Source organism: Schistocerca gregaria, chromosome X (genome assembly GCF_023897955.1).
Source record: "Schistocerca gregaria isolate iqSchGreg1 chromosome X, iqSchGreg1.2, whole genome shotgun sequence".
NCBI lineage: Eukaryota > Metazoa > Arthropoda > Insecta > Orthoptera > Acrididae > Schistocerca > Schistocerca gregaria.
The window spans coordinates 336613735-336637940 of record NC_064931.1 but is presented as its reverse complement, the minus strand read 5'-3'; the positions used below and the strand labels follow the sequence as shown (position 1 = coordinate 336637940).

At 46.1% G+C, this 24206-nt stretch overlaps 1 protein-coding gene and 1 non-coding gene across 2 annotated transcripts in view; one reads left to right on the top strand and one right to left on the bottom strand.

Moving 5' to 3' along the window:
* The window catches only part of LOC126298059 (translation initiation factor IF-2-like), a 37696-nt gene extending 15407 nt beyond the window's left edge, over nt 1-22289 (bottom strand). Inside the window, exons 1-2 of the mRNA XM_049989378.1 lie at nt 21154-22289; nt 20281-20688 (exon numbers count right to left, since the gene is read on the bottom strand). Of these exons, the coding sequence (XP_049845335.1) occupies nt 20281-20688; nt 21154-22289 (1544 nt within the window). The remainder of the gene's footprint in view (nt 1-20280; nt 20689-21153) is intronic.
* On the top strand, nt 9652-9726 carry Trnas-cga (transfer RNA serine (anticodon CGA)). The gene has a single exon. It is a non-coding gene; the product is annotated as a tRNA-Ser (tRNA).
* Nucleotides 22290-24206: the final 1917 nt, after the last annotated feature.

The window sequence follows — 24206 nt, the reverse complement described above, 5'->3', positions numbered from 1 at the left end:
TCAGCCATTCACGGTCTACACGTTCCCAAACACGTCACCGGGCTGCAATTGTTAGCGATTGGTTTGAAGAAGATTCCGGACAATTCGAGCAAATAATTTGACGATCCGCATCGACCGACGCGAATCCCATCGAACATTTATGGGACATAATCGAGAGGCTTCGTGAACAAAGTCCTGCAGCGGCAACACTTCCGAAATTATGGACGACTATGTAGACAGTATGGCTCAGTATTTCTACAGTGGACTTCCACCGATTTGCAGAGTCCATGCCACGTCGAGTTGCTGTGCTACGCCTTGCAAAAGGAGGTACGACACGATATTAGGAGATATCAAATGGTTCAAATGGCTCTGAGCACTATGGGACTTAACATCTGAGGTCATCAGTCCCCTAGAACTTAGAACTACTTAAACCTAACTAACCCAAGGACATAACGCACACCCATGCCCGTGGCAGGATTCGAACTTGCGACCGTAGAGGTCGCGCGGTTCGGGACTGAAGCGCCTAGAACCGCGTGGCCACACCGTCCGGCTTTAGGAGATATCCTCTGAGTTTTGTCACCTCAGTGTGCTGTCAAATGATGTTTCACACAACCCAACGAAATTCTGGTCATATGTAAAGACTGTCAATGGCACCAAAGTTAGTGTCCAGTCACTCGTGAAAGAGAAGTGAACTGAAATTGGGGATATCAAAGAAAAAGCAAAAATGCTCAACTCCGTTTTCAAGTGTTCCTTTACAAAACAACATCCAGGAGAATCGCCCAAATTTAATCCTCGTACCACTGAAAAAATAAATGAAATAATTGTAAAGATGATTCTCGGGCGTGACGTCTGATGTGAAATTTCCTCAGAATTTCATCAGCGCAACTAACCGACATCTTCAGGTGCGGCAAACACACTACTGAGGCTGTAACCGAAGCCTCATATTTATGCCAGTTTACGAAGATACTGCGGAGATTCAGTGACCAGTAGCGCAGATTTCCTGACAGGTAGCGAGAGTGACAGTTACACCACCTGTCGGACGATGAACCAACAGCTTCCACGCACGTGCCGAGGCTGTCAAACACACTGTGCGCTGCAGTCGGCCTGCCCCGTGCCCTTTGTCCGGAGCCGACTGCCGATATACGTGTACGCGCTAACGTGTGCCCATCCACGCCGTTGTCAGCCGAATATCTGTGAGGGAACCGCACCGTCATGCCTTGTACGACTGGCAGTTCCTCTTTGCGGTCAGTGTGATTTTAACATGGCCAGCGCTAGATCGCATGCTGTACCCCTCTTCACCAAATTAGTCGGGCTGCGAATTTCCGCTGCTTCTTGGATGACGCTGTCACAGTACGAAGAGGTTGACAAGAGAATTTTGGTGTATACCGTGCATCGGCAGGCGGCTCCCGAAAGAGCACGCTGGGGCAGCCGACGGCAGTGCACAGTGTGACTGACAGCCTTTGTGCGTGCGTCGAAGCTGGTGGTTCATTGTCCGACAGGTGCCGTAGCTGTCTCTCTCGGATGTCCGCGCTATTGGTCACCGAATTTGGCGCGTTCGTACTGCGCTCGTTCTTCTTAAAAGGGAAGGCGACCACGTTCGGATCACGGCTTTACTTCAAACTTTGTACACTTCTAGTTGTCATTTAGGATAGCATAATATGTACGTAGTGAGGTGTACTACGTATGCGATTTCGAGAAAATCTCAAGAGGAAGATCTACGCGTCCATGATGTATCAGTACGTCGCCACCCTCTGCACGAGCTGGCGGCAGTCATGTGGATAGTGTTCAAGCTACGTAATCGGTGAATCGCCAGATCGATTCCAGCGGACTTTTTTTAATTTGTATTTTTTCAATAATAGTCATATTATTTCTTACATGTTGGTGTTGTTGTGGTCTTCAGTCCTGAGACTGGTTTGATGCAGCTCTCCATGCTACTCTATCTTGTGCATGCTTCATCATCTCCCAGTACCTACTGCAGCCAACATCCTTCTGAATCTGCTTAGTGTATTCGTCTCTTGGTCTCCCTCTACGATTTTTACCCTCCACGCTGCCCTCCAATACTAAATTGGTGATCCCTCGATGTCTCAGAACATGTCCTACCAACCGATCTCTTCTTCTAGTCAAGTTGTGCCACAAGCTCATCTTCTCCCCAATTCTATTCAATACCTCCTCATTAGTTATGTGATCTACCCATCTAATCTTCAGCATTCTTCTGTAACACCACATTTCGAAAGCTTCTATTCTCTTCTTATCTAAACTGTTTATCGTCCACGTTTCACTTCTATACATGGGTACACTCCATACAAATACTTTCAGAAACGACATCCTCACATTTAAATCTATACTCGATGTTAACAAATTCTTCTTCTTCAGAAACGTTTTCCTTGCCATTGCCAGTCTACATTTTATATCCTCTCTGCTTCGACCATCATCAGTTATTGTGCTCCCCAAATAGCAAAACTCCTTTACTGCTTTAAGTGTCCCATTTCCTAATCTAAATGCCTCAGTATTACCCGACTTAATTCGACTACATTCCATTATCCTTGTTTTGCTTTTGTTGATGTTCATCTTATACCCTCCTTTCAAGACACTGTCCATTCCGTTCAACTGCTCTTTCAAGTCCTTTGCTGTCTGTGACAGAATTACAATGTTATCGGCGAACTTCAAAGTTTTTATTTCTTCTCCATGGATTTTAATACCTGCTCCGAATTTTTCTTTTGTTTCCTTTACTGCTTGCTCAATATACAGATTGAATAACATCGGAGAGAGGCTACAACCCTGTCTTACTCCCTTCCCAACCACTGGTTCCCTTTCATGTCCCTCGACTCTTATAACTGCCATCTGCTTTCTGTACAAATTGTAAATATCCTTTCGCTCCCTGTATATTACCCCTGCCACCTTTAGAATTTGAAAGATAGTATTCCAGTCAACATTGTCAAAAGGTTTCTCTAAATCTACAAATGCCCGAAACGTAGGTTTGCCTTTCCTTAATCTTTCTTCTAAGATAAGTCGTAAGGTCAGTATTGCCTCACGTGTTCCAGTATTTCTACGGAATCCAAACTGATCTTCCCCGAGGTCGGCTTCTACTAGTTTTTCCATTCGTCTGTAAAGAATTCGTGTTAGTATTTTGCAGCTGTGGCTTATTAAACTGATAGTTCCGTAATTTTCACATCTGTCAACACCTGCTTTCTTTGGGATTGGAATAATTATATTCTTCTTGAAGTCTGAGGGTATTTCGCCTGTTTCATTCGTTTGTATTCCTTTCTTTGGGATTGGAATAATTATATTCTTCTTGAAGTCTGAAGGTATTTCGCCTGTTTCATTCATCTTGCTCAGTTGTGTCAGGACTGGCTCTCCCAAGGCCGTCAGTAGTTCCAATGGAATGTTGTCTACTCCCGGGACCTTGTTTCGACTCAGGTCTTTCAGTGCTCTGTGAAACTCTTCACGCAGTATCATATCTCCCATTTCATCTCCATCCTCTTCCATTTTCCATAATATTGTCCTCAAGTACGTCGCCCTTGTATAGACTCTCTATATACTCCTTCCACCTTTCTGCTTTCCCTTCTTTGCTTAGAATTAGGTTCCCATCAAAGCTCTTGATATTCATGCAAGTGGTTCTCCTTTCTCCAAAGGTCTCTTTAATTTTCCTGTAGGCAGTATCTATCTTATCCCTAGTGAGATAAGCCTCTACATCCTTACATTTGCCCTCTAGCCATCCCTGCTTATCCATTTTGCACTTCCAGTCGACCTCATTTTTCAGACGTTTGTTTTCCTTTATGCCTCCTTCATTTACTGCATTTTCATATTTCTCTTTTCATCAATTAAATTCAATATTTCTTCTGTTTCCCAAGGGTTTCTACTAGCCCTCGTCTTTTTACCTATTTGATCCTCTGCTGCCTTCACTATTTCATCTCTCAAAGCTACCCATTGTTCTTCTACTGTATTTTTTCCCCCCATTCCTGTCAATTGTTCCCTTATGCTCTCCCTGAAACTCTGTACAACCTCTGGTTCTTTCAGTTTATCCAGGTCCCGACTTTTTAAATTACCACTTTTTTTAAGTTTCTTCAGTTTTAATCTACAGTTCATAACCAATAGATTGTGGTCAGAGTCCACATTTGCTCCTGGAAATGTCTTACAATTTTTAAAACCTGGTTCCTAAATCTCTGTCTTACCATTATATAATCTATTTGATACCTTTTAGTATCTCCAGGGTTCTTCCAAGTATACAACCTTTTTTCATGATTCTTAAACCAAGTGTTAGCAATGATTAAGTTATACTCTGCGCAAAATTCTACCAAGCGGCTTCCTCTTTCATTTCTTAGCCACAATCCATATTCACCTACTATGTTTCCTTCTCTCCCTTTTTTACTCTTGAATTCCAGTCATCCATGACTATTAAATTTTCGTCTCCCTTCACTACCTGAATAATTTATTTTATCTCATCATATATTTCATCAATTTCTTCGTCATCTGCAGAGCTAGTTGGCATATAAACTTGTACTACTGTAGTAGGTGTGGGCGTCGTATCTATCTTGGCCACAATAATGCGTTCACTATGATGTTTGTATTAGCTTACCCGCATTCTTATTATCCTATTCATTATTAAACCTACTCCTGCATTACCCCTATTTGATTTTGTGTTTATAACCCTGTATTCACCTGACCAAAAGTCTTGTTCCTCCTGCCACCGAACTTCACTAATTCCCACTATATGTAACTTTAACCTATCCATTACCCTTTTTAAATTTTCTAACCTACCTGCCCGATTAAGGGATCTGACATTCCACTCTCCGATCCTTAGAACGCCAGTTTTCTTTCTCCTGATAACAACGTCCTCTTGAGTAGTCCCCGCCTGGAGATCCGAATGGGGGACTATTTTACCTGCGGAATATTTTACCCAAGAGGACGTCATCATCATTTAATCATACAGTAAATCTGCATGTCCTCGGGAAAAATTACGGCTGTAGTTTCCCCTTGCTTTCAGCCGTTCGCAGTACCAGCACAGCAAGGCTGTTTTGGTTATTGTTACAAGGCCAGATCAGTCAATCATCCAGACTGTTGCCCCTGCAACTACTGAAAAGGCTGCTGCCCCTCTTCAGGAACCACGCGTTTATCTGGCCTCACAACAGATACCCCTCCGTTGTGGTTGCACCTACGGTACGGTATCTGTATCGTTGAGGCACGCAAGCCTCCCCACCAACGGCAAGGTCCATGGTTCATGGGGGGGATTTCTTACATATTACATTTAAAAGGTAACATGACGAAAAGATACGCGTATTTGCATGAACTTTTATTGAATTTCCAATGTCATTTCGATGTTTACTAATTTTTTATTATTACGACAAATATTATCCGACTTTTATTTCTAGGCAAGTTCACGTGTTTATCGAGCGCCTTCACATTCGGTCTTATTTTATTGAGAATAAACGAGAAATTGTTTCTCGTGAAGATGCTATTAAAATACTTTCAGTTGTACATTGCCAATTTTCAGCACCGATATCTACGAAAATGTTGCATCACGCATGGTTTGCGTCCAATTCCTCGAGAAAAAGAGTAATTTTTCAAAATGTCAGCGGCCTTTGTTTTCCTCAGAAACTCTGAAGATTCCTTGTGCATGAGGGAAAACTGCATTCATTCGATGTAGTAGATGCCGCTTTAATTTATGTTTTCCGTGTCTGTACAAAAAATATCGTCCTGCAACTCGTAATGTCGAAAGCACTTCCGTCGGTTAATCGCCCATCACCCTCATATTTTGGCATATTCTAACTCATTGTATTATAGAATAAAGTTATTTCCACCTTTATGTATCGATGTTTGACATGCTCTTTACAAGCCCGTCCCACGTCCTTGAAACGTGTCGTCAGATCGAAGCGTCCAGGTGCAAAACAGTTCTCCAGTACCTTACCAGATTTCAGGTATAAGGAATTTCGGAAATCACGACAGGCATACATTAGCATGACAACTTCATGCGTTTGATAGTTCACTTGTTGTTAATTATAAAAAATAAAAATTAGCAAACAACCAAATAAAATTGGAAACTCAATAAAGGTTCCTTTTCATCATATTACCTTTCAAATGTTATGTGAAAGAAATAATACAACAGATGCTTAAAGAAACATAAATTTTAAAAAAAGATAAACAAAACTTGATTCAGCGATCCACCGATAACAGAGCTTGAACGCTAACCACATGACCGCCGCGATCTCTTGCTCAAGGTCCCAACCCACCGGTACCTCACTAACGCGTAAAACGTCTCTTGCGATAAAACGTCTCTTGCGATTTTCTCGAAATTGCCTAGGTAGTACACCTTGCTACTTGTACATTATGCTGGCTCAGTGTACGGAGTTTGAAGTAAATCCGTGATCCGAACGGCGTGGCTTTCTCATGTTAAGACTGGCGTAAACAGGAGGCTTCGGTCAGAGCCTTAGCATTCTATTCGCCGCACCTGAATATGTCGATCAGGTGCGCCGATGAAATATTGTAGAAGTTTTACAACAACATCCTACATCTCGTCCGAGAAATATATCAACGACTAGTCCATCGGGAAAGCCTCAAGTAACACTCGAATAAAATTGATAATTAGTGTCAGTGGTGTTCAGAAACAGATGAAATCTTTAAAACTGGACAAATCTCCATGCCCGATGGAAGCCCTCTCTGAGTTCTACACTGAATTTGCGCCTGAGTTAGCCCGTCTTTTAACTATAATCTCTCGTAGGTCCCTTACTAACATATGCCCATAACTTGGAAGAATGAACATGTCACAATGTCACACCCTTTTACAGGAGGGGTAGTAGAAGTGATCCACATAACTACCATCCAATATTCTGGACATAGATTTTTTTAGAATTTTATGACGTTTCCTGAGATTAAACGTATTGCAAGATCTCGAACAAAATGACCTTCTCCAAGCCAACCAACACGGATTCCGGAAACATCGATGTTGTGAAACCCAACTCGCACTTTTCCCAAATGACGTATCTTTGGATCAAGGCAGTCAGGAAGACGCAGTACTCGTCGATTTCCGAAAATCATTTGACTTAGTACCACACCTGCGCTTATTATCAAAAGTACAATCACATGGCATGCCAAGCGTAGTTTGTGACTGTTGTTACGGACTTTTTGGTTGGAAGGAAGCAGTATCTTACCTTGGATGGAGAGTCATCAACAGATACAGAAGTAACTTCGGGTGTGCCCTAGGGAAGTGTGTTGGGACCCTTGATGTTCATGTTGTATATTAATGACATTGCAATAATATTAGTAACCTCAGACTTTTTGCAGATGATGCAGTTGTCTATAATGAAGTACTGTGTAAAATAAGCTGCAGAAATATTCAGTCAGATCTTGATAAGATTTCAAAGTAGTGCAAAGACTGGCAACTTGCTTTAAATGTTCAGAATTGTAAATTTGTGCGCTTCACAAAACAAAAAAACGTAGTATCCTAGAACTGTAATATCAGTGGATCATAGGAATATGAAATAGAATGATCACATAGGCGCAGTAGAGGTGTATATCAGGTGGTAGACTTCGGTTTATTGGTACAATACTGGTGAAATGCAGTCAGTACGAAGGAGGCTGCTCGCAAATCAATCGCGCAACGCATCCTAGAATATTTCTCAAGGATGTGGGACTGGTACTAAATAGACCTCAACTAACGGGGGATATTGAACATGTACAGAGAAGGACGACATGAATGGTCACAATTTTGTTTGCTCCGCGAAAGAGTGTCACAGTGATGCCGAAGAACTGAGCTTTTCTTGGTCCATACTACTACTTCACAAAATGTGTAAAGTAAAGAACTTGCAGTAGAAGAGATTTGCTTCACAGTGTCGAAGATGAAAGATTGCTCGTAGCTCTTAAGGTATGCATTTTCGACCCTATGTTTACTGAGACTTTTTTGCTTCTAGTATCGTGTACTTTCAATTGTATGAGTTAACGCCATTAATTATGATACACCCTGTATTACAGCCCCTCCTTATCGCCCCTATGGGGATTGTGAGGACAAGACTTGATTAATTACAACACGTACGGATGTGTTTAAGCACTCATTCTTCCCGCGCTCCATACGTAAATGGAGGAGGAAAACACCCTAATTACTGGTACAATGGGACGTACCCTCTGCCTTATATTTTGCAGTTGTTTGCAGGGTGTGAATATAGATGTATATAATGCTTATTTGTACTCCCTCGTGTGCTAATTGCAGTTATGGACAGTGAAAGAAAAAAAACGTAATTATGGCGATAAAATGCTGATCTTGTAACTTATTTCAGGCACACAAAAGAGTAATTCTTACTGTGACTCCCTTTCACCGCATTAATTTCGTCTCGGTGTAAAGTAGCGATGATTCTCTCGAGTGTGTGTAACGGGGGATACTGGGTGGTTTCTCTCAACTGTCAACCATGGGATATGAAATACGCTAAGCCAAGCACATGTAAAACTAGTTTTCTACAATGTCTATCAAACTGGAGATATTATTTACTTAAAAATGTTCTCGACAAAAGCGGCAAGAGATTACGAAATGAGCTACAGAGATAGAGGAGCATTTTCTATGGAAGGCGTATATACCAACATACACAGACATACAGACATTTAACAGCTGACTAAAATCTTAGGAACCCCTCTTGTTCACTGACAACAAAAGTTCCGTAACTGGAAAATCGGACTACCAGTCGTCATCATAAAGAGAAGCTAACAGCATGGCCTGCGAAAATGGAAACATATTGTACCTTGTTTGATCTTAAGCTTTCCCGGTGGATCAACTGTTTTTATTGCTCTTGGGTGCCCAGCCGTGTGCAGTCGTTTACCAAACACAGTATTTCGACAGTGTAACTTGTCGGCTTCGCTGCATTGTGCCTCATTATACAGAGTGTTTCAAAATGAATTCACACGTTTTAAGGTTTCGTGACATTTACTACATTCAGCTTGTTTTTTCTGTTGTTGTTGTGGTCTTCAGTCCAAAGACTGTTTTGATGCATCTCTCTATGGTACTCTACCCTGTGCGAGCCTCTTCATCCCCGAATAACTACTACAATTTACATCTTTCTGAATCTGCTTACTGTATTCATCTCTTGCTCTCCCTCTACGATTTAACCCCCACCCCCAAACTTCACTCCAGTGCTAAATTCGTGAGCCCTTGATGTCTCAGAATGTGTAAGACTTCCTAACACTTAAATCTATATTCGATATTAATAAAATTTCTCCTCTTCAGAAATGCTTTTGAATATTGAATACCTCGGGGATAGGCTACAAACCTGTCTCAATTCCTTTTCAACCACTGCCTCACTTTCATGTCCCTTGACTTTTATAGAGAGAATTCCAGTCAACATTGTCAAAACTTAGAATGAAATTTTCACTCTACAGCGGAGTGTGCGCTGATATGAAACTTCCTGGCTGATTAAAACTGTGTGCCGGACTGACACTCGAACTCGGGACCTTTGCCTTTCGCGGGCAAGTGCTCTACCAACTGAGCTACCCAAGCACGACTCACGCCCCGTCCTCACAGCTTCACTTCTGCCAGTACCTCGTCCCCTACCTTCCAAACTTTACAGAAGCTCTCCTGCGAACCTTGCAGAATTAGCACTCCTGAAAGAAAGGATATTGCGGAGACATGGCTTAGCCACAGCCTGGGGGATGTTTCTAGAATGGCAGAAGTAAAGCTGTGAGGACGGGGCGTGAGTCTGGGTGGCTCAGTTGGTAGAGCACTTGCCCGCGAAAGGCAAAGGTCCTGAGTTCGAGTCTCGGTCCGGCACACAGTTTTAATCTGCCAGGAAGTTCCATATCTGCGCACACTCCGCTGTAGAGTGAAAATTTCATTCTAGACACATCCTCGAGGCTGTGGCTAAGCCATGTCTCCGTAGTATCCTTTCTTTCAGGAGTGCTAGTTCTGCAAGGTTCGAAGGACAGCTTCTGTAAAGTTTGGAAGGTAGGAGACGATGTACTGGCAGAAGTAAAGCTGTGAGGACGGGGCGTGAGTCGTGCTTGGGTAGCTCAGTTGGTAGAGCACTTGCCCGCGAAAGGCAAAGGTCCCGAGTTCGAGTCTCGGTGCATCACACAGTTTTAATCTGCCAGGAAGTTTCATTGTCAAAACCTTTCTCTAAGCTTAACCTATCTTCCAAGATAAGTCGTGGAGTCAATATTGACTGGCGTGTTCCTACATTTCTCCGGAATCCAAACTGATTATCCCCGAGGTTGGCTTCTACCAGGTTTGCTGTAAAGAACTCGTGTTATTATTTTGCAACTATGACACATTAAACTGATAATTTGGTAATTTTCACATCTGTCAGCAACTTCATTCTTTATAAATAGCACATCAAATAAAAGAGCACATCTGACAACAGTCCATGACTGCAGCGCCTGAGACCGCTCGGCTAATCCCGCGCGGCGCCCTTCTGACAGTTTTTCTTGCAAGTGTTTAGTGTGAGCACTATTCGTCACACTTCGAGTCGAAAGGCGAGTTTTCCCAAACCTTGATCAGTGTGTCTGAATTAACTGTTTTAACAATGCTGTTTCTAAAGTCGGTTAGATCAGCTGGTAGCGGAGGCATATACGCGCGATCCTATATGAATCCTCAAAGGTAAAAATCGCGTGGTGTTAGATCGACTGTGAACGTGAAGCTCATGCAAAACAAGCTGTGTCATCTGGCTCCTTGCGGCCAAACCAGCAGGCCGGGCACAACGTCGTCTAACCGATTGCGTACTGAGTTATCTCAGTGAGGCGACGCACCCACATGCTGCTGCATAAAATTCTGTGTTTCAGCTTCTTCTAGTTAAGGAAAGAGCCGTAGTTCTAGCACATCAAAAAAGAAACACCAGTTACGGCTGCTTCGCCGAAAACGATAATCCCATAAACTTTCCACCGGGATATGGCGCAAAAGGACATTCAGTTTTGGGGAGTCTCATTGCAACTGGACTATCTTGTGGATACGCACATTATGTGTATTCACATTTCCACTGAGGTGAAATGTCGATTAATCCCTGAAGACGAAACTGTCGAGAAAATATGCATCGTCATGCGACAACATTTGGTTTGCACAGCTGGCTTGTAACAACTGCAAACGATAAGGACGTAGTTGTAAGCGTCTCCTTAAAAAGTATCCACACAGATGTCACTGGAATTGCTAATTCACGACTAGCCTTCCGAATTGATTACTTGGGGCTGCGCGTGAAAGCTATCACTCGCTCGATAAGTTCTCGAGTCACATACTCTTCTCTCTGTGCACACATATACAAAAAACTGTTTGAGTTGCTCTTTCATTTGATGTATTACTTATAATTGTTAGTTGAATGTAGTAAAGGCTACAAAGCTTTGAAACACGTATATTCACTTTGAAACTTCGTCGCGTCGGGTAGAGTGGTGGGGTGACGCGGCCGCCGAGTGCTCAGACCAACCCCGATCCCTTAGTGCGTCCTCGCCCTCGTCAAGTCCGGAAATCGCTCTCGGCCCACGTTGTGACTTGAGTTGGGTGAGGGCTGGTTTCCATGCTTTTCTGAGCGTAAAGCCACAGTCTTTGTTGATCCGACCGTCAGTCGCTCGTATTTCGACAGCCTCCTTGTCCCAGTACGACGAGGTCTGTCTTAGCGCTTCCATTTTTTCATATTCCATTGAGGGCATGTAGCTACGCAGTATTAAACAACGGCAGATTTTATTGGTTGCTTGAGGCCGTGTGTCTCCTGTGCACATTCCACTTTCTTCGACGGTCCGCATAGTCTGCCTGATATATGTCATACCGCATTTGCACGGAAAGCGGTAGACACCCGGTTTACGGAGCCCCAAGTCATCTTTCATCGTACCTAATAGTGCACCCGTTTTGGAAAGTGGACGGAAAATGCAGTTGATGTTACATCGAGCCAAGATTCTGCCGATTTTGTTCAGTACTTTGTCGGCTCATTCCACGTGTATCACCTGAAGATGAAGGCAAGGTACGCTGTTGAAATATCTTGTTCCGTAAACGATAGGCACACGAGAGAAATACAAACATTTTGTAATAATCTCGTCTAACGGTGTCACAGGTGGGGTGAGCATCTTATGAGCGCAAGGCAGCTTTGCCTGTATAGTCATGTCCCTCCACAGTAACAACGAAAGCAACGTAACAGTCTTGAAACTCATTTTTATCCACAATGAGAAGAATACCGCCTTTGTCACGTAAGAAGCGTCTGCTCACTCCACAGCCGTTGTTAAGTCGAATACCAAGTAAACAATTCCTGAGGAAATCATTTGTAAATACTCCAACATATTACATATGAAATTAATTGTTCCAAGAGTACACTGTTATCTCACACAGAATTGTACGTAAATAGAGTTGTAAAACTACAGTACGCTGTCATAAATAAGAGTAGACTACGGTAGTTTTCCCAATAGTCTTTGTCAGTTGAGACAGTAACCGTCTTATCTGTACGTTAGATGTCTTGCAAACCTATCTTGTGTTACCTTAATTCCAGCCCTGTGTTTACGTATACCAGCAGTGTTTTACTAGGTCCCCCTAGAAACTGGATGCGGTGAACCGTTTGGAAACTGAATGAGGGCCGCGTAAACTACGGAACATTTTTCTTCTGCACCGTTATCCTCCTGTCTGTTACTTATGGGGAGATTGTATGTCGTATGCTGCCAGTGTTAAATTCTCAAATTTTGTGACCCATTATCTTGGAAATATTTTAAGACACTAACTTCCAATTACCCATAATTAATTAATGTATTTTGGAGATACAATGAACTAGTACTACTGTAAAAATGGGATTATCAGGTATGTTATGATATTTTTCCCAAACAATTATTTTTTCTGGCTTTATTTTTAAATAAATGAAAATAAAAACTAAATAACACAGGGTACTTTTATTATTCTAGTTCCAATGTGTTGAATCTTATTCTTGGCATGCTGTAAAAATTTGATGTTTCTACTGTCATTACTTTCTGATATATCGGGTCATTTACAGTAAAAAAAGTAGTTCAGAAATATTGATGTTCGAAGTAATTTTAATTACAAACTGTTATCCAGACTTACAGTTTTGACGCTTTCATGCACTAAAATTGTCCTGGCCCATATTCTGTGTCTTATTTATTGTCACAATCACCCATTACTTCCCTTCTTCCATACTTTTTTGCTTCTTCTGTCATTTGCTGAGCAGCACATTCTGCTTGGTACATGCGAAGCACATCCAGTTCACACAGTCCTCGAGCTGTATTCTGCTCTAATCTTACCCATAACTCACCCAGAACCTTCAGTCTTTTATACTTCCCACCGATAAATGTTATTGCAACATCAGTCACCGCTATGAGAACAAAATAAAAACATTTTAGGCACACGTCATCATACGACATTATGGAAGGAAACATTCACATTTTGAGTCTTCTCGTCTTTGAATGCAGGTTTGATTGTTTCCATTAATGTCAAAGGAAGAGAATGTTTATGAGTAAATGCATGTAGGTTACCAGAAAAGTTCAGCAACTTCAGCATACCTGTACTGTAATAACACCAAGCGGTACGGGGCGTGGTCATTTCATAAATATTATTCTGATTGTTTACATTTCCTTCAATGCTTGCATACATGTTTTCTAAAACTGTAGGCGCAAATTCAGATCTCACATATCTGTTAACCGTAAATTTGTGTTCCTTTAACATTTATTCATTTTGCATATGTATAAAAAACAATATACAAGTACACTACAATGTGCAAGTATACTACAGAATTCACTGGCTAGCAAGTTATTTTCCAACAAACTACTGTCAGAAACAGAGGACTGATTTGTTTAATTGTACTGCCAAATTCCCAGACATAACAATAGCTTCAAAACAAGTGAGTTCACAACCTCCTAGACCTTTCCCATGATATGACTGTCCAACTATGGCAGTGTACACGACGTAGTGAAATCTGTCATGTTATTTAAAAAAATCTTAAAATTGTCTGTTTTTAATGTATGATACGCCAAAACGTTCAGGAGTATCTAAAGTACGTTATGGAATAGAAAACAGAAAAAGTCAAATTTCATCGAATGTGACACACGATCTCTCCTTGTAACAATTGTCAATGTTTAATTCAGGTTTTATTCGAAAATTGTTGTTTGTAATGTGAAACAGAGGGATGTTTCAGTAAAAAAATTAGAGGTTTATCATATAGCGCTAGAAAACGCAACTATCTAAAGAAAAGGTAAAATTAAAAAAATGACCAAAACAAAAACACATCAGACATCGCCTCAATCTTCGTCGGACGTATATAAAACATGTTTCAGTTATTAATAAATAACTTTCGCTCTTATCGATAACAACAGGAAACTCGTGCCTTTGATCATGATAAAGAATGTTCTATTTTCTAATGATTTCTTGAAGCCTTGAGCTGTCATTTTCTTTATTTCCTGTACGTTTGTACAATTTCGGCCTTAGGCCATTTCCAAGTATTTTATAGATGATGTTTTTGTTACCGATTATGTAATATACGTCGTTGCTCCTGTGACATCATGCTATGCTCGTAAATTAGTTCGAGGTGTTCACACTATTTTAGGAGCACTTTACTTTCGAGCAATTGCTGCAACAAAAAGAACTCGACGGCTCCAAGTTTCTCTCTCATACATTCATTTACATTTCTTTCCCTATCAATGTAACCAATACTACCGGTAATCCTACCATATATTACGTCATTTATGTACTGCACCAAAACTATCGGACTATAGTTTTGGTAGAGCGCAACTCTACACGTAAAGCTCATACAAAAATGGAGTTACACGTTTTACGTGAAGAATATAAAGCTACTTGTAGGTTTGACTGTACAGTTGTGAATACGCAGATGGCCAGCTCAGTTTAAGACACTTACGCAGTAGCTTTTAGCACTCTTTTCACCATAATTACTATGGCGAAGTCTCATATCATGGACTCTACGAAACAACGAAAGCATTCAGGTGCCATACTGATCCTTGATGATTAACCGCAACCCGCGTATATTTGTTGGAGCTTGATCCGAGGTCATATATACCTCAACTCATTCGTTGTAGTACCAAATGACCTCAAAAAGATTAATTCCAGGTGACTTGAGAGGTCCCATAGGCCCCTTTACATCCGTGGTGTGTTCCTCAAACAATTCTGACACATTTCGGTAGTGATATGACAGCGTACTGTCTTGTTGAAAGTATGTGTCGCATGCGGGTTACTGGAGGGGAACAATCCAATGTGTATGATGGGACAGTGCTCGGTGGGGAGAGACAATGGCAGACCATCAGCGGCCGAGTTTCATGACATGTAAACATTCCCAAAACGTGAATAACTGCCTCACCAACCTGAATAGTGCACTGTTAGCAAGCGATATACATCGGCCCACATGATATCATACCGTTTCATCTGTGTGTACCAACGTGTACTGGGCATCTTTCTTAATTCTTCGATTGTCCAATGATTCTGTTCATTCCCTATCTCAATCTTAACAATCTGTGATGTGCGGTAAGAAGAAGAATACGCGTGGTTGCTTCCGTATCCCATGCCAAGGAGAATAAACGTAAAAGTGGGATTAACGCCCCTTCCAGGTCGTGGTTATTGGAGACGCAGCGCAAATCCGATGAGAGAAGGATGGGAAAACAAACTGGTCATATCCTTTTCCTTAGTATCATCGCAGGACATGACCAATCGGACTGTGGGAAATCTAATTCGTGGTGGCCAGACGGGACTTCAGAGTCCGCTCCTCCGAAACACGTGCCCAGCTTGTAAACCACTGCCTCACCACGCCGATTCTTGGTTATGTGATTATTCACAAGTTGTTGTCGAGTACTGAAATTGCTTGTAATTTGTTGCACTGTGGCTGGTGTATCCGTTGTTGCCATGTCCTCGCACCGAGCGGACTGACACAGTCGTTAAGATAGTTCCCAGGACCGTCTCGTCGAACGTTTCTCGCGGTCACACGTTTAAGAATTAATATACGATTATTCCAGGTAGGTGGCGAGCCTTGTGGTCCGGTAGACCAGTGGTCGTCAAACTTGATGCGTTAGAGCCAATACTGAGATCGTAGGTCGACACGTCGTGCCTCATAGGAGGGTTTGGGGAGCGGGTGGGGAAGTGGCCACTCAAAGAGAAATTCAGTTTTCACCAAATCGTGGTTATTGATGGCAGCTTACCACTTACACATTCTGAAACAACATATTATAAGGTGTCACACCAAATATTTTTAAGCGAAAATGAAAATAACATATTGGAACTACATGCATTTTTCTGAAGGCTTACATAGTGATGAATTGTCCGTTCCTAAGCGAGTATTGTGGCCAGTGCCACGGCAATAGGATCCCATGTTTGTTTTTCTGATTTCCGGGCACCTTTTCTAGACGTCTTCACGCCCTAGTATCTGAAAGAATACCAGACGGCTGCAACAGACCGTTTTCAATTTCACTTCTGTATTAGACCACATACAACAGACCATAACCGGTTTTAAATAATATAACTTAATAAATTCAACATTGTCACAAATAGATAGATTGCCGGATGATAGCTTGGTATATAAAAGGTTTTATAGTCGGTTTTATACTGTATGTTGTATTATGCATGTTTTTTCGAAGTGTGTTAGGTTAGTTAGGTTAGGTTAATTCTTATTGATGCTTACAGCTTACCTACTTCTCCTAATCGGACGCCATGTTGGCATAAGCGGTCCACAAAAAATCTATCACACTGAACTACATCTGCAGGCTAAAATATGTCGTTTAAATATCTATATGAAGATCGTATCTCTTCTTTCGGACAATAAGTTGGGAGTGTGGGTTTCACGGGAGGCGCCTCAGAGATAAGTCCCTGCAGTCACATTATCCTCTGTGTCCTCGGTGGCTCAGATGGATAGAGCGTCTGTCATGTAAGCAGGAAATCCCGGGTTCGAGTACTGGTCGGGGCACACATTTTCAACTGTCCCCGTTCACGTATGTCAACGCCTGTATGCAGCTAGGGGTATTTATTTCATTGTAACGTCGTTTAAACATTGATATTGTGAAATGTTATTACTCTCAATACTAACCAGGAAACAATTAGAAATAGTCTGACCGCTTCTCGGTAGGTAGCAGCGCTGTTCACGGCAAGAAATATGCAATGGCCAAGTTTTCCTGTCCTGGCAACTTAACCACACCTTCTCCTGCCAATCTTACTATTAATAGATAAGCTACACAAGTTAGTATGTTGTATTAATTAATCAGAATAATTGCAGTATGAGACACGATCACAGATGTTTACTAGTGTTTTGAATACCGTCTTTCTTTTACGTTTACTCATTTTATTGTAGGACAACAGTCTTGACTTGATTTCATATTACTTACTACATATTTGAAGATGACTGTTTCTATAATGCGCATTCAAAAATCTATGCTCGCTCGCTCGCTGTAAAACGCTGGCTTCATATGCCAGGTGTAGGGGCAGGTTAAGCAGCGGGGCTGCTGTTCCTGCAGTGACATCTTCAGGGTGCTTTTATTCCTAACAGAGTGAGCTGTCCTCACTAGGCGTCAGTCATTGCGACGCCATATTTGTTTCCGACATCGTGTTGCGAGAGAAATTACTCTCGCAGTAGGTCTGGCCATCGAGTCGTTGGCCTGTGGTGGACCTGGCGGCCCAGACCACGAATCAGGCGACTGGCAGAGTGTTCTGCATCGCTGTAGAACACCCTTGCGATTTGCCGGAAGCGATCCCGTAGGAAAGGGATGCCCGCTTCCTCATGGAGCAGCCTTGCTGGGTAGCGAGGCGGCTTGTGGAGCGCAAGTCGCAGCGCCCTATTTTGCACGCGTTGAAGCGTCGCAATGTGCGTCGCTGCCGCGTTACCCCACACCACGGCCGCATATTCCAGTACCGGTCGGACGAGGGACAGATACATGGTGAGGCCGTGGCGTGGAGGAAGTGTCGATGAGGGATTGAGTAATGGGTAAAGCGCACGAAGGCGCCCCACTGCCCGCCCTCTGACGTCGCGGATGTGTGGCAGCCACGTCAGGTGTCTGTCCAATGTCACCCCGAGATATTTGCCGGTCCGCAACCATGGAATGGGGCCCCCCATGATCGTGACCGGCGGTAGGTCCGGTGGCATCATCCTTCTGCTAAAGATGACAGCCTGGCTCTTCGCAGCGTTAAACTTAAGGCGCCATTTCGTGGACCAGGCACCCAGGACGTCACATCCGAGCTGGAGGCGGCGGCGCATCTCGGCCGCGTTCATGCTGCGGGTGAACAGCGCCGTGTCGTCAGCATAAAGCGCCAACTCCACGCGTGCCACCCGCGGGGCGTCGGCGGTGTACAGGGAGAACAGCAGGGGACCGAGGACCGACCCCTGCGGCACTCCCGCCCGAATCTGCCGGTCGGTGGATGTGCCCTCATCAGCTCGGACGTGGAAAGTGCGCCCCGAGAGATACGAGCGCAGCAGGACCACGTGCGACGTCGGTACCCCGTGCACAAAAAGTTTGTACACGAGGCCGTCGTGCCACACGCAGTCGAAGGCTTTGGAGACGTCGAGAAGTACCGCCCCTAGGTACTCTCGCGTCTCCAGCGCACGCATCGCCTGCTCCACGAGGCGCAACAGCTGCTGTGTGGTAGAGTGGCCCCGCCGGAAACCAAACTGCTCCTCGGGAAGGAGTTGCTGCTCTGTCACGATGCGCAGCAGCCGCTCCACGTACAACCTCTCAAACACTTTTGAGAGGGACGGGAGCAGACTGATCGGCCTATAGTGCGCTGCCTGTCGCGGATCCTTGCCGCTCTTGGGGATGGCAACCACTTCCGCATGTTTCCATGCGGAAGGGAAGGTCCCAGAGCGGAGGATACTGTTAAAGATGTCCGCCAGAGATTGGTGTACCTCCGGCGGTATCATCCTCAACAGGTGGTTGGTGACACCATCCGTGCCACCCGCCTTCCTCGGATTGAGGCGACGGAGCTGCAGGTCCACTTCCTCGGGTGTTATCTCCTCGATCACATCGTCAGCCTCCCTTGCAGCGAGGAAGACCGGCAGGCGATCCTCCACCAGACGAACATGATCGGGATCGAGCACACCATCAACAGGACGAAAATTTTCCGCGAACGTGTCCGCGAGGATGCTGGCTTTAGCATCCGGCTCGCAGACAACGTCCGCATGGAGAGGCGGGCCTCGCTGGCGACGACGAAGGAAGCGCTTGGCGGTCCGCCAAGCACTACCATCCGTCGTAGTTAGGGTGGCCACCAAGCCCGCCCAGTCCCGATTCCGATGTTCATCGATGGCTGCCCGAATCTCGCGTCGCGCCCTGTTGAGGCGGCGCTTCGTTTCTGGCTGCCGTGTGAGCTGCCACTCCCGGAAGAGGCGATTCTTGTTTGTTATCGCCTCCAGGATAGGCGGCGGGAGTTGGCGCGACATGTCTCGCGGCCGGTCCGGCCGCCTGGGGGTGGCCGCCTCCGCCGCAGCTAGTGTGTGCCGCGTGAAGAAGGCTAACGCTTCTTCAGCCCCATGCACAGCGGGATCTGGCGCGCCCTCGAGTCGGGCAAGGACCTCGTCACGGAAGCGCGTCTCGTCGATGCCACGGAAGTTGCGGCGGACGGACGGCAGAGATGCACCGATGACGTCCATGTCGAAGACCACCGGGAGGTGATCGGACGACATGGCACATCGAACGGTGGCCGAAGTGAAGTGCCCAACACCTTTGAGCACGGCGATGTCGAGCACATCTGACTGGCCTCGATGGGGGAAGACAGTGTGATCATAAGGCCCCAGTACTATCGCGCCATGCCGCTGTGTGGCGCGGAGGAGTCGGCGGCCGCTGGCATTGGTAACGTGGGAGTTCCACTGCGTGTGCTTGGCATTCAAGTCACCCGCAATGAAGACTTTCCCGCGCAGAGCCAGCAGGGCGTCGATGTCGGCCTCCTGAAGCAGTCCCCTCGGCGGCCTGTAGGCCGCAACGAAGGTGATCACCCCTGCCGTCGTGGTGACAGCCACCCCAGTGGCCTCCACTGCAGTGAGGGGCGGAAGCTGAACGTCATGGTGCTTGAGGGACGCCTTGATATAAATAGCCGTCCCCCCGCCATGCGTCAACCTGTCGGTGCGGTAGCACCGATAGTTGGCCACCTTGACATGTGTCCCCGGCTTCAGGAAGGTCTCGCACACGAGGCAGATGTCAATTGCCTCGTCGCGCAAGAACTCCCTGAATTCCCCTTGTTGGGGGACCAAACTGTTTGCGTTGAAAGCGCAAACGGTGAGGCCATGAATGTGGCGATTATCCATGACGCGGCGGGGTTGCAACGCCGGCCTGAAGGGCCGACGTGACCGCGGTGACGAGCACCGGTAGCTGCTCGAGCAGCTGGCTCAACGACCGCAAGAGCGAACGGAGCTCGGCTGCATCGGTGGCCGAGGGGGCGGCGTTGGCCGCTGGGGCGGCCTCCGCCACTGGGGAGGCCGGTTGCGGCAACTCCGTAGTAGGCGACTGCCGCGGAGCGTCGGCAGCCGGTTGCGGCGTAGCACGAGGTGCCGTCGTCTGTTGCGGCAGTGTGTCATCGGCATTCCGGCGTGCAGCGGCATGGGTGGCCCGGCCCGCGCGCCGGCGACGCCTGCGCGGGGCGGCAACCCGCGCGCTTGCGTGGGTGTGGGGGTGGCCTCCCCTCCGGGCGAAGACGGGGACGGCGCGGCCGGATGCCTCGTCTCGCCCGCCGCCAGTTCCGAACGTCGGGCGGTGGCGGCTGATGGTCCGCCCTTGGTGGCGGCAGCAAAGCTGGTGGACGGGTGCACCTTACGAGAAGGAGCAGCCCCTCCGCTCCGGTGGTTTCGGCCCCTTTTAAAGGCCGAACAGCCTCTGTAGCTGGCAACGTGCGCGCCGCCGCAGTTGCAGCACGTCGGCTTCTCTTCCTTGGCAAGCCCGCAAGACTTGCTCTCGTGCTGTCCCGCGCATTTGACGCAGCGGGGCAACATGGAGCAGTAGCGGGAGACATGGTCGAGCCTCTGGCAGGAAAAGCACTGGGCCCTCTTGCCTTTGACTCGGAGAGGTTCCACCGCGACCCTGACCCGGCCGACTCGCTGCACCTGGAAAATCTTCCGATTTTCCAGGTTGTCGACAAGGACAACCTGGTACAGTGGCATGTCGCGGTGCGTGCGCTGGGACTTCATCAGTCCGGTGGACCGGACGCCGAAGCCCATGTCCTCGAGTTCTTCTCTAAGATAGTCCGCCCCAAACTTGAGTGGAAGGTGGCGGAACACCACCTTCAGAAGTTTGAGCGGCTCAGAGGGGTGCGTGTAGCACGGGAGGCCATCTCTGGAGATGGTGTCCATCACCGCGCGGTACTCCTCGTTGGAGGACACCGTGACCTTGTAGAGGTCACGGCCAGCAGTCTTGACAGTGGCGGACGTGGCCGCCCTGTCTAGTTTTTGCTGGAACTCCTTGTACCCGCCCGCCCATTGGATGACGATGGGCGGGGGCTTCTTTTGGGCCGACACAGGAGGCGCGGCGCCATCTTCCGTCGCGTCCACGCTGGCCCCCGCGAACGCGTTGGCGGTCGGCAGCGGCGTCGGTTGCTGCAGCGCAGCAGCCCTGGCAGTGTGCCGCCTGGGAGGGGCGACAAAACCATCCTCATCCGGCTGCCGGGAGGTGGCAGGTGGACGAGTGGGCCGCCGCGTCTTCGTCGGTCTCGGCAAGGCGGCGCTCGCGGAGGAGCCCGCGATAGTCGTCCCAGACTCCGTGGTGGAAGGGCGGGAACCCCTCGAGGCCTTCTTCCGCGGCCTCGCTGTATCAGACGTCTGAGAGGGAGTGTCGGAGTCGTCATGCGTCATAGCCCGGCGCTTTCTGGGCGCACGGGCAGCGTCAGAGTCAGTGTCACGGCGCTCTGACTCGGCAATGGCCTCAGCCAAATTTGCGTCAGGCAGGTCGATATCCTGCATCTCGGCGGCCGCAGCTAGCGTAGCCACGGGCTCTTCTCGTGTCTTGGGGACCAGGGGTGCAGCCGGGGGCACATCGACCTCTTCAGTGGTCGAGGCCAGCGGCGCAACTCCCGCCGAGGCCGCCACCGCCGGGACCGCAGACTCGCGCGATTCAACCGGCGGGGCTCTCGGTGGCACACCCGACACTTGCTGCCTCGTGTACGGCAGAGTGGCACCCTTCCGAATGTGACAGAAGGCGAGTATAGTCGCCTCGTCGTCCTTTCGACCCGGGTAGGAACCCCCGTGTGCGAGTTTGTTCATAAGAATGAACACTCGATCACGAGAGAGCACATCAGAATCCGAAGAGTCATTCCTGTCGTGGTCAGTTGTCGTAAGCCGGTTCGTCATAAGTGGGGGGCCGGATGGGGCCGCCACCGGGATCAGCTCAGTCGCCTGAGCTGGCCCCGACGGGCGGCGATCCGCCACACCCTTCGCAGGTAAAGCAACCTCTCTCAACGACATCTCGAACAGCACTGTGTGTGCGTGCGTCCGTGTCGTGTCGTGCGTGCGTGTCGTACAAATCTATGTTACTTCCGTTTGACATTTATACCACAGCAGTTTGATCGGTGCTAGTGGCGCACTCTCTTGAGTTGTCAGCACTGGGAGACAAGCAATCAGATACCCCCCTCTCACTTCTATTAACACCGCACGGTCGCGCTGCATACTACACTGCCGCTGACCTAAGCTCAAACTTTACTTAGCTCACGGTCGAATTTACCAATCAATTAAAATTACGTACATCTTTAAAAAAAATCTTAAAAAACACTCTTAAGAAGCTGTTAACGTTAGCTGACGTTTTTGGATTCTGGTCTTAGCCGGTAGAAGCGAGCATTATTGTAAAACGCGGCTGAGAACTGCGGGCCGCACGAATACTTGATTAAAGGCCGGTTCCCACTATAGCGCGGCAGCGGCAAGCGGTTTCCGCATTGACGCGGCGGCTCGCGGAATTGGCGTTCCCATCTGGAAGCGGCAGACGCTAGCGGTAGCCAATGACCGACAGCCACTGAGGTACGGCCCGGGCCGGGACCCACTGAAACGCTCGGTGCGTTTGATTAACCATATCTTACACCTACATGAATGAAAGACGAAGTTGGGTGAAGGCATACCAATTTTTCATTTTCTGTGCAATGTACTCTCACATATTTCATTATTCATGTTTTCTCATTTCACCATAAACAGATTTCATAACTACCGTTCATGATTGTTCACTATCTCCTAACACATCCAAACAATGTACGACAAAAGAGATTATTCAGATGGTTAAGCGAGACAAAAATTTAAAATGTGATACGGTAGCATGTGCAGGAAAACAGTAAGAACACAAAGGCTTGGGGGAAGGGATGAAAGTGGAAGCCACCTGATAGAATTTCGCACAGAGCATAATTTAAGCATCGCCAGCACCTTGCTTAAGAATCATGAAAGAATAATATATTTTTGGAACAGAGTTTTCGAAACCAGATTTTAAATTATAAGACATTTCCTAGTGCAGATGCAAACCTACAATAATTTATTGGTTACGAGTTGCGGTTTACAACTAAAGAGACAGTAAACGGTAGCAAATTAAGGAAATGGAACTTGAATAATTCAAGACCCACAGTTTTTCGATAACCTTAAAGTTACCGTAATGCAACGACTGACAGAAACAGAGGATGGAATCCGCTAGAATACGAATGGATATCTTTGAGAGAAGAAATGGTGAATGCAACAGAGTATGTGAACAGGAAGAAGGTACAGTAGGAATCGTTAGATAAAACGTGATATATTAAATTTGACAAAGATATAGAAATGTAGCAAATCAAGTAGGCCATCGGAAATAGAAACGTCTAAACATGAAGTTAACAGGAAGTCCAAAATTGCAATGCGATTTTGCTCTTGGAAAACATAGGGGAATGAAAATGAGAAAGAACAAAGAAAACTTTGCTCAAAGGAGAAGGAACTGTCAAGAACTCATTTGGCAAAGCCAGAACTAAGCAAATGAGAGAAGGCTAGAAAGTGGAACTAATATGTAGAGAGGAGAGGGGGAGGGGTTGTACAAACTAACATAAGCAAAATGTTAGATTCCTGTGAGATGTCTGAACACGCAAGGCAATACTGATCCTACCACTTAGCTAAGTAGACACAATGAAGAACTGCGAAACTGGGTTTATAGCATTTGCATGTTGAGAGAAAGGTTTTGACAATCTTAATAAAAACATTCTTTCAAACTCTGGAGATGTCATCGATAAAACTCAGGGCCACAAGATTATCTACAACTTGTACAGAATCCAAACTACATTTCTTGAAAGGGAAACAGTAATTGAGAAGGCAGAAGTAGAGAGGATATAAAATAAAGACTGTCAATAGCAAGAAAAGCGTTCTGAAAAAGAAAATTTGTTCACA